Source organism: Misgurnus anguillicaudatus, chromosome 3, assembly GCF_027580225.2.
Source record: "Misgurnus anguillicaudatus chromosome 3, ASM2758022v2, whole genome shotgun sequence".
In the NCBI taxonomy this organism is placed as follows: domain Eukaryota; kingdom Metazoa; phylum Chordata; class Actinopteri; order Cypriniformes; family Cobitidae; genus Misgurnus; species Misgurnus anguillicaudatus.
Window position 1 is genome coordinate 28,266,128 of NC_073339.2, and position 11,189 is coordinate 28,277,316.

Genomic DNA, 11,189 nt, shown 5'->3' on the forward strand with positions numbered 1-11,189 from the left:
CCGGAGTTCTCACAGTCAATTCAGTTTTATTATCTGAAGCTGTATAACTTTGTGGTATTTAGCAGCTATCATGTTAAGTGTCTGTCTAGTGTAGGTGAGCTTTGACCACTTCTCTGTCAATACAGTTTGTCCATGTAAACATATGGTGTGATTGTTTATAAATGAAACATTAAAAACATCAAACTGGTCAGTATTATAAACATTTGTATAATTGTGACAAATAGAATTGCAATTCAGAACTGCACATCTCTTTATGTTTCACTCAATTCCATCCACCTCCTGTACTTCACTACGTTTTGATAGTATGAAATAAATATAAAATAAAATAATTCCCTCTCCTGGTACATGCTGAACAGCAAACAATTTAACATTTACTAATTTTACAAGCTATAAACAATAGCCTACTAAATGTACACAAAGGAACTAATATAATTACCGTTATATGTGCAGTATATATTTTAAATAGTAAATAAATAATAAAAATATATATATCTCTGATTTAAAACATATTGTTTTAAGATACAAAACTCTTTTGTGAACATTAACTTAATCTGCAGTAACATGTCAATTAAACTAGGATGTAAATAATGAATTAGTGATTAGTGTATTACATTTTTAATAATACTTGAAATATAATTTGATGGTAAAACCTTGTCAACTAATGCTGTGCTCATTGTCAAAGTTGTGAGCAATCAATAAAGTGGTTCGTTGCCCAGACACATATTAAATGTAAACCTAATGTAGAGGCAAATTCATTTATGTTTAACTACCAGTTAAAAGGCATTTTATTTCAGCACTAAAGTGACACAGTTTTGGAAAGAGTATACAAAGCATACACAAGATACAACACAAACATACATTAATTACTTTAGTGAAAAAAATGACCTGTTGTTATTTGTTTTACACTTAATTCTGTTTTTATATCTATATCTTACTTTTAGATTTAATTTTTGCACTAAATGCACCCTAATTTTTTCTTTCTATTTAAACGACTTGTACGTAGCCCGGCTGCAAATGCTTTTGCGAGTGTACAAATGTACAGTTTTTGTCATGCCAAAAAAAGCACACTTAAATTAAAACTCTGACTGACAAAGCAAAAAACTGCATCAAAATTATGGTATATGTACGAGTGTACATTTCCAACGAATTACATTTTTACGTTTTAATATAAATTCTAGCGTCAACTTTTCACATACTGTAATGCAGCACTGTTTAATGACGTTTGTTTGTGAGACTGCAGTGGACGTGGTTAGCCGGAGATGGCGCTATTGAGTATATATTTGTTTCATTGCCGTTTCCCCCCATGGTTTCTGCTCTCCCAGAGTAACTTGGTGCTGGGCTCAGATCATTATACAGTCCCATATTCTCCCTCCATTAAGGCATCTTTCTACCTTTTGGGCTGAACAGAAATTCCCCCAAAACCCAAGAGGAAAGAGTCCAACTTTTGAGGGCGATATGGACATGAAAAAGAGGATTCACTTGGAGCTGAGGAACAGGACACCGTCTGATGTGAGTAATTTTGAAGCAAACCTTTAGTTTTGTGCCCAGCCATGCTAGCTGTGCTACTTTCTACTTCCACTGACCTGTGTGTAGTTTTAACGGTAAGCACATGGGTGTAATGCCCCTGGCACAGAGTTAGAGGAGAAAGTGCTGCATGCATATTTACATCGTTAATGTCCATTCGTCTTGTTTTGATATGAAATGATCCAGACTGTGTAGTTAGTTTGGAGGGCTGAATACGTTATTGCAGCATTTTATGATCCTCGTGCTGCTTGTGTGTATTCACGATCTGGTACGATCACAAAAACTGAATATTTGCTCTTTTAACGTCGGTGTGGTTGGATATGGATGGGAAGGTTTATTTCACAGTGGTGGCCATTTTTGTTGCTAACATGAGGCGCCCTTTTATTACAAAGCACTTAAAAGCTAAATAAACCTGAAATATTTTGAAGACCGACAAACACTAACATTTTCTGAAACGGGTCAAACGTTTGAATCGTCGCCTTTCAATAACGTTATAGGTTTTCTACAGTGCACTACGTTATTTAAAGAGCAATGTTAAAAGAGCAGTAGCTCATAAAAAGTATGGTAGCTTTACAATTCGATGGACAAACAGTCGCATTATGAATGTGTTTTTTTATAGTGACAGACGTTTTGGTTTATATATGAAAAGGATAAAACTACTTAAGTGTTAATCAAACTGCGACGGGGTGTGAAAAAGTCGATGATAAAACGTGTGATGTCCAACACGCTATTAATAAGATTGTGTTTTATTCGCTATATTGTTACTCTCGTGTAAGACGCTGGTTCCCGCCATTACTCACCATTACACCCCACGCGCCAATACTGACCCAACTATTGCTCTATAGTCGACGTATTTATATATTCGCTTGAATGATTTTTCAAATATACATTTAAAAGGTAATGCATGTGTATATTGTAAATCAATGTGCGCAACGAATGTACGAACGGGTTTAGTAAAAAGAAGCCACACGTGCTAGTTTGATCGGTCACAACGTTTAAACGTTTAAGAACACTTGTACATAAAGTGAACATCGCGTAAAACATCTAAATGTTGGCTAAATAACGGCGAAGGGTCACGTTTTCAAACAAAGTGATTGAGGTTTGGTTTAATTTGTAGAGAAGCGTGAGCAAGGTCTGTCTGAGGAGGCGCCATGTTGTCAAGAAAGAAACTCTCCATTTTTGTCTCTCTGATTTCCGCTCTATTTTCGTCTTTCGCAGTAGGAATATACGCCATCGACATATAGCTTCCATCTTACATAAGCGTTAAAATACCATCAATTTGCAGTGTCACAAAAAATCACGATGTTGGCGTCTTTATGATATGTCCATGTTGCCTGCCCGGCGGCTTGCAATCTGCTCTTTTCTCATTGGTGACTCAATGCCACAGTCTTAGCCATAGGGTAAAACAACAACAGCAGCAGACTACAATAACTATTCGGTGGTTTTAATGTTTGTTTCGAGACTATTGTATAAACAAAATATGCCACATCAAAAGGGCCAAATTCCTCAGCAATCTGTAAAAGTGTATTAGGTTTTTTTTCTAGTTGGGCAACTTTTTAACCCAGCTAAATTTTGTTATATTTCAATGTTGGCCAATGTGTTCAAACACAATATACTAGACTTGCACTTCCTCCAGTTTGTTTTATTTTGTAATATTTTTCCTGTATTTGTTCTTTTTAGGTACGAGAACTTGTTCTTGACAACTGCAGATCAAATGAAGGGAAAATTGAAGGCCTTACAGCAGATTTTGTAAATCTTGAATTTTTAAGTTTGATAAATGTTGGCCTACTCTCAGTTTCCAACCTTCCAAAACTTGGAAAGCTTAAAAAGGTAATCACATTTACATGTACACTACACATTTAAATTAATGTATTTGCTTGTCTGTCTGTCTTAAGCATGTGTAGTGTCATACAACACAGTTTTGGGTTCTAATGAGTTCTGTTTGAACTCTCTTAGTTGGAACTCAGTGACAACAGAATCTCAGGTGGCCTTGATGTTTTAGCTGAAAAACTCCCCAATCTCACACATCTAAACCTTAGTGGAAACAAACTGAAAGACATCAGCACATTGGAACCCTTGGTTTGTACACATTTCTCACTTTTATCACCACATATAATGCAGTTTTTTTTTTACAAACCACCATTACAGCAATGAATATAGCTGCTGGACTGATCAGTAACAAAAATGGTTTGCTTGTTCTCTTTCGTAGAAAAAGCTTGATCATTTGAAGAGTCTCGATCTTTTCAATTGTGAAGTCACAAACTTGAATGACTACAGGGAAAGTGTGTTCAAGCTCCTTCCACAGCTCACATATCTTGATGGCTATGACATGGATGACCAAGAGGCATCAGATTCTGACGGAGAAGCTGACGGAGATGGAGTCGATGATGATGACGATGATGATGAGGAAGGGTGCTTTAAACTTCAGTGTTTACACAATATTGTTACTGTGTGTTGGGGGTATTTATGTTCATGTATATCACTTTCGATGAGGAAGGAGAAGAAGAGGAGGACGAGGATGGAGAAGAGGAGGAGTTTGATGAAGAAGATGACGATGATGATGATGAAGTTGAAGGTGAAGAGGATGAGGAGGATGCCAGTGGAGAAGATGAGGTAACTGTTGATATCTTTTCTGACTAAAGGAACCTACAGCATAAACTTGTGTGCTTATGTACAGCTCAGTAACGCAACATTTTGGTTTAGCAGAGCAAAAGGTCATGAGTTCAAACCCAGTAAATGCACATACTGATAAAAAATGTATAGCAGAGGTGTAAAGAGTAGCTGAAAACCATACTCGAGTAAAATTACAGGTACTTCACTGCAAAAATAAACATTTAACAACAATAAGACTTTAACAAACACATTTTTTAAGGTTGCAAACTATCGTCTGTTATCGACAAAATCACTGCTATTATCCACTTTGTAGTTTTTTTGCCAATATCACACACTCCTAGCCAGCGCCTGTCAATTACATTACATTTAGCAGACGTTTTTATCCAAAGCGACTAGGTCTGGGCCAAAATATTTGATTATTTGAATATTCTTTCTTTTTTTTCTCCACATTATTAGCATTAATGCAAAAACTGCCAAGCAGGAAGTGCGCTCTACCCTCCTGCTCTATAGGTGGCGGTGTGGTGCTGAAATACTGGTTTGCAACTGCTCCTGTTTGGCTAGAGCAGTGGTGACCAACCCTGTTCCTGGAGATCTACTGTCCTGCAGTTCGGATCCAACCCCAACCAAACACACCTGAACCTGGCAATCAAGCATTTCTACCTAAAAATTAGAGTCAGGTGTGTTGAAGCTGGGTTGGAACTGAAATATGCGGGGGGGTGGATCTCCAGGAACAGGGTTGGTCACCCCTGGGCTAGAGGCTTGGCAGATGTTCTGCATTACTGTTAATAATGTTGGCTATAATGTTAAATTTCTTGCTACTTTTGTATTGGATATCTCTGCTTTTGAGCTTTCAAAGTGGCAGATCTGTTCACTTGCATTATATGACAGAGCATGGGGTTTCTGCAAAATATCTTTATTGTTCTACTGATTAAATATTTCACCAACATATATCGGCTGGCCTGTTTGGAGGACTTTTTGTGCAAGTTTAAAATGAATTGAGAAATCAATTAATTAATTATTAAATTGATTAATTCAATTTAATAACATAAAAATGTAAATAAATTAAACTCTTTTAAATTAACAAATTAATAGACATATTTAAAACTGTCTCTTAAATTCATGCTTTAAAATGTAGTTAAATGGATCAATAAAACGGAACTTTTTTTATTTTTTTATTGAAAATACATAGACAATTTTAAAACTCTGTAATATATAATTTAAAAAATAGATAAATAAAACAATAATATAGTATAGTACATTAATAAATAATATATAAGATACACCCCCTCTCCAACATTTCTTACATTTGCCTTGAATGTCAAGAATGTCATTGGTCAGTAGGAAAGATCTACCATCAACGTGAACTTTATACTCTGTCTGTGAATGGTGAAAATAATGTAGAATGGCAAAAGAAGCTAAAAAATTACCATTGTATGCGTGTTCACATAGTGTGCAGACCATAGACTGTAAAAAAAGATGGACGACGCCTGTTCGCTCTCTTACATTGGTGAAAAGTGAAGCCGCCAGTGTCCCGATATGGCACTGACATCTTGGGTCTTGAGTCTGCACAGTAGCGATTTCGGGACCAGTCCTGCCGGTAGTGAACAGGAATTAAAGCCGCGAAATCAGGCCCTCGCAGAATGCGCATATCACACGATATCACAGCTATCAATCATGACGTGAAACCACCGTTTTATATAATTAAATAACTAACTAAACACAACCTTATTTTAAAAACAAACATTTGAATTTACATCAGCGTGATAAAAACTTCAGTAAATGATAGAAACCAGCTTCGGAATAAAGGTAATTGAAGTGTAATAAAATTTTTTAGTAGGCATCAAGTCCTATTGAATAACATGGGGAGGCGGGCTTTATGACCTATACTGGGACCAGTCACTGGGGGGCGATCGAGACATTTTGGAAACCACTGCTCTAGCACAAGCAAAACATGAATGGGGTGCATAAGTGCCATGGTCGGGTTATGCGCATTGCGCGAGAATGAGATGGAGTTATGTACACAAGTTATTAACCGAGACCCATATGGCCCTTAAAACTATCCACTCACTAGTAAACTTTTAATATGAGCAGAGAAATGAAAACATGTTGCTCATGCCCTTCTGTGAATCTGAGCTGGCTTGCAAAGGGATCACACACCGGAGGCGTCTGGCGTATTTGAATTATTAAACTGATTTTTTTTATTTTAAACTGGCACAAAAAGTCCCACAAAGGCCTGATGGTCAGTAAATAAACTTGATATTGAAAGTATGCTACATTGTTCTTTATTTATTACAGTTTGTTGAACTTAGTTAATTTATTTTTCATTATTCTTTCATTTAAATAACCTACCCTTTACGGTGTAAGTTATTTCTCTGGTGCTAGTTTCTGATTTGGGAGTGATTCGTTTGTACAAAAAAAATGATAGGCAACCTTATTAAAACTATTGCTATAAACAGACCTTTGTGTTTTATCACTAGTGCAGTGTCCATTCTCTGAGCATATAAGCCCTTCCTGTGAGAGGTGCACGCACGTTCCTGCTCGCACGGTTCTGTAGTTTATTAAAAGGTTATTAATTCTGAGCGTGTCAAGTGTCCATATTTTACCAAAATGCGACGCTGCACTTCCATGACTCCACACCCGCCACACGTGAAGTTGATAGGATGAACGGTTCTCAACATAATAAAAATGCAAACAGACACACCGAGATTTCTGCCTTTATTACAGAGAATATTTGTTTAGCCCCCTCCCTCCGAAGCCTAGAATATTCATTGTTGATTACTACCGAAGCTTTGAAGCTCAAAATCAGGTTTTCGGACCAGCCCTAAAAGCGACTTACAAAATGAGGTAAACAATGGAAGCAATCTTATCAACAAAAGGACATCAGTGCATAACTGCTCTGAATCTGGTCTTGGTTTTTTTTGATAAAGGAAAGTGTATGAAAGAACAGAAAAGGAGAAATTGTAAGTACTAGCAGTACAGAGATGTTTCTTCAGTCGATGTTTAAAGGCTGCTAATGACTCTGCTGCTTTTGATTGATGTGTTAATTGATATGAAACAGCTGCCATTCAGCAAGCTATTGCTTTGCGTTCATGTGGAGAGTAGCCTCATTTGGTGCATATAGACAAATCGCATCAATGCCCTGCAGATGGCGATATCACTTCTTTCATTGAAAAAATAACAAGCCCCAACTTGCCTACATAATGTAATGAGCAATGGTAAGTGTCAGTTACAATGTAGTGGAGTAAATAGTAGACATATTCAATTAAACGTGTATTAATGTAGAAAGTACAAGTTGCTTATATGTTTAATAAAGTACAAAGTAGCCAAACACGTACTCAAATACAGTATTTAAGTACATTTACTCCAATACCTTACAATAGTGGTTCTCAAACTGGGGGGTGCAAGATGTGCCAGGGGTTTTATGCTGATAAAGTTTAGGAACCACCGCTTACACCTCTGCTGTATACTTTGTAATGCACTGTAGGTCATTTTGGATGAAAGCGTCTGCCAAATGCATAAATGGTGTAAATTGAATGGGCTTGCTTGTTTGTTTTAGGAAGAAGACTTTGGTCAGGATGGAGAAGTAGATGATGAAGATGAGGATGATGACGACGATGATGATGAAGGTAATTTAAAATAAAGCAAATGCAGATTTTATGGCTCTTTTTTGTTGTCTTAAAGGTTATTTATTGTGTAGTGTTGATGTTTGAGCATAACCACCCCCAAAGAGAGATACTTAACACAAAATACTGACAGAGCTACAATGAAACCGCTTATTGGGACAACAACTTCTGTCACAATATCCCTCATTTAAATATTTTCCATACAAGGCATGCGCAAAAAGGGGACGAGGCCTGGTTGAGCTGCTTAAATGGCTGGGTATACTTTTATCCGTATCCGCCTCGCTTGTGCAAATGGCCGCACAGCAAACTCAACCGATTTAAATTATTACTCTACCAGGCTGTAAGGGCAGCTTTGATTTGACATTTACAGGACATATACAGTGGCACTGGAAAAAATGGCACACACCATCGTCTTTTATTTTCATTCTTTCAAGAACAAAGTTTGATATTGATATTGTTTCAAGAACAGAGTTTGATATTTCAAGAACAGAGTTTGATATTGAGTTTGATATTTTTTACCATACCAAAAAAGAATGAAAACAAAATCAAAACTTTGTTAAAAAGCATCAAAGGACCCTTTTAAGTTATTGGTTACAGTTCTAACACTATTTATCTCCTAGAAGAAGAGGAAGGAGGAAAAGGTGAAAAGAGAAAACGAGAAGCAGAGGATGAAGATGAGGAAGATGATGACGAGGATGATTAAGAGCCAATGAACAACTCCGTTACCAACCCTTCCCTCCTTCTCCTTTTCAACAACTTGGCTATCCCATCAACCTTGCTACCCCTCCACCCCCTTTTTCTACCCAAGCGCTAAGCTCCCTGTGGGGGCAAGACTGTACTGGACGGGTGGAGCTGTGCATAAGGAGCCTACGAGCTGAATGAGAGCCTTCTGGATCGGTGGCTTACTCAGCATTCCACAAGTCTACTGTCAATCCCCTGCCCGTTTGTGTTTCAAAACCTGTGGGGACTTTGGGGACTGGTATTTAGTTTTGGGTCTGTGCTTTTAATATTTTGTTAAAATGATTTTTTTCTTCTTCTTTTTTGACATTTCCTCCCCATTTAGTTTTTGTTTTCCAATTCCCAATAAGAATGCTATAGCAAATGTGTAACAAGCGAGCCATAATTTTAGTGTGGCAGTCTGTGGCACAAATCAAGGTTGTAGCTACATTTTTACTTTCTGTAAGACAAAAACAAACTTTGTAAATAAAATAACATTTTGTGCTTTGCTCGCGCTCCTATGTTTCTGTCCTTTGTCTTAACGTTTAGTTGAAGACAAAGAATAGCTTTTCATATAAGTGTGTATTATATATTTTTTCAAACTGTTCAGATTTTATGTAGTCTTAGAGCTTGAAAAAATTAAAAGGTATGATTTGTTCAAGTTTGAGTAAACCACTTTGATCAAATTGAATTTAACGTGGATTTAAAGGTGCAGTGTGTAATTTTTTGAAGGATCTCTTGACAGAAATGCAAAATAATTTGCAAAACTATATTATCAGGGGTGTATAAAGACCTTTCATAATGAACCGTTATGTGTTAATTACCTCAGAATGCGATGTTTTTTCTACATACACAGAGGGTCCCCTTACATGGAAGTCGCCATTTTGGGAGTAGCTTCTCTATGTGTTTCAAAAGCGAGGGGTGAGCAGTGGACTGAGCCGTTGGTTGCAATTCACAACCTTACCACTAGATGCCGCTAAAATTTACACACTGCACCTTTAAGAGATGGGTTGCTGTGTCTGGAGTTGTTTTCATAAGTCCATAATTCTTTACTAAAAATGGCAGCAGCAACAAACATAACATGTTTTACCTTTTTTATGCTGTTGCCATCATCAACGACAAAGTCTATTGCTAGATTTTCATGCAAGATAAACCTTTGCAAGTTTGCACTGTAATGACAACCAGTATGGTTCTGCTCGCAAAAGCATCTTAACTTTTGTTAAAGACAGAGCTTATTTTTTGTAATGATCCCAAAGTCCTGGTAATTTCGGTTGGCCTACAAAAATGCCATCCCTGCGGCAGGCTTGTGCAGAATTCAAAATGAATTGGCCTCCATTCAATTCATGAATTTGAATTGAATTGACTCCGCCCTACCGTGGAAGTGGAATTAAAGTCATGGCAATTAAAAAAAATCCACAGTCACACAACAGAAAGAATCTCACATATATTCAGTGTTAGGAAAGGAACTTTGGAAAATTGTTTGGCAACCATTTTAAATACTTGGTTAAAGTAAAGCATTGTGTTCCATAAAATTTCAATTACAAAAAAATCTAAATAAATTATTTGTTATGTAACTAGAGTTTTTAACATTAATTGCTGGAAGAAAACATTTCCTGTCAATGTAATCTGTACAAGTAGTTCAAACTAATATAATATAATATTTAATGCAATCATATCTGACATATAATACTAAAAGCTTCATTTTTAACACTTCACTTACTGTATAATATGTATATGAATTTCTATTGAATTGCAGTTCAGCTTCCTTTAATTCAAATTCAAATTGTACTTCTAGATCCTGTTTTTGACATCAATTCTAATTCAATTCAAATTTAAGAGTTGAATTGGAATTAGGGAGTCATTCTCAATTCAATTCTGAATTGTGCACAAGCCTGCCCTGCGGCACTATTTTGATTATTTTGTGTGCTAAAGAGACACTGATTTCGGTTTACCCTGTCTATGATGCATAATTTGTTAGCAGTTTAAAAATATATCATACCAACAGTTACTTGAGACTGATATGAGTGTGTCTCCCACTCAATCTAGTGATGTAAAGCATTATCTTTCCAGCCACCTCAGCAATTCAGCACAACACCATTATTCATCTTCCAGGACCTAGTGTTTGATGACTAGATCAACTCCTTAGACCACATATGAAAACTGCCCAGTCATACAGATTTGCATTGTTGAGTATCAATAGCATCAGACACTTTATCTGATCATGATACCCAACTCCTCACCCTGAGAGCTTTTCCCATTTATTGTTAACCCAGGGTAATTTGTAATGTAAAAGCATTCATGTTTCACATTGTTCATACCTAACCCTGTCATATGATTTTACGCAGTACATTTGAAACCATGGGTTAAAGTTTTCATGAAATCAATAACATTAATTGCACCAAATACAACTTTTCTCAATCTAAAGAAAACATCTACTCTTAATGCTATAAATCAACCAAATGGGCAATAAATAAACAAGAGTCTTTACAGAGTCTAGATAACACGCTCTCTTGTGTAAGTGCAAGTACAGCTCATATAATTAATTAGTATATCATTTGTCAATGTGAGTGACTGACAGAATAGAAAACAGCAGTCCAGTGTCACCTCATTATCAGGATCACCCATTGTGTGTACCTTTAGCTTTCCTGGAATTTTTCATATTATATATATATATATATAACATTGGCTGCTTTTCTTTATCATTCCACGTAA

General features: G+C 36.5%; 1 protein-coding gene across 5 annotated transcripts; it reads left to right on the top strand.

The window, feature by feature from the left end:
- Positions 1-1,279: 1,279 nt before the first annotated feature.
- anp32b (acidic (leucine-rich) nuclear phosphoprotein 32 family, member B) lies at positions 1,280-8,986 on the top strand. Of its 5 annotated transcripts, XM_073863833.1 has the most exons (7): positions 1,280-1,509; positions 3,205-3,354; positions 3,481-3,603; positions 3,734-3,936; positions 4,008-4,137; positions 7,694-7,763; positions 8,381-8,986. In XM_073863833.1, exons 1-7 carry the CDS (start codon positions 1,456-1,458, stop codon positions 8,461-8,463), a joined length of 813 nt encoding a protein of 270 aa, XP_073719934.1. In that variant the 5' UTR covers positions 1,280-1,455; the 3' UTR covers positions 8,464-8,986. The 5 variants fall into 5 exon arrangements, with proteins under 5 accessions (XP_073719934.1, XP_073719927.1, XP_073719930.1 ...); XM_073863826.1 differs by having other exon boundaries at positions 1,282-1,509; positions 3,734-4,137; positions 8,384-8,986; XM_073863829.1 differs by lacking the exon at positions 1,280-1,509 and adding an exon at positions 1,742-1,792 and having other exon boundaries at positions 3,734-4,137; positions 8,384-8,986.
- The last annotated feature ends 2,203 nt before the right edge of the window (positions 8,987-11,189 follow it).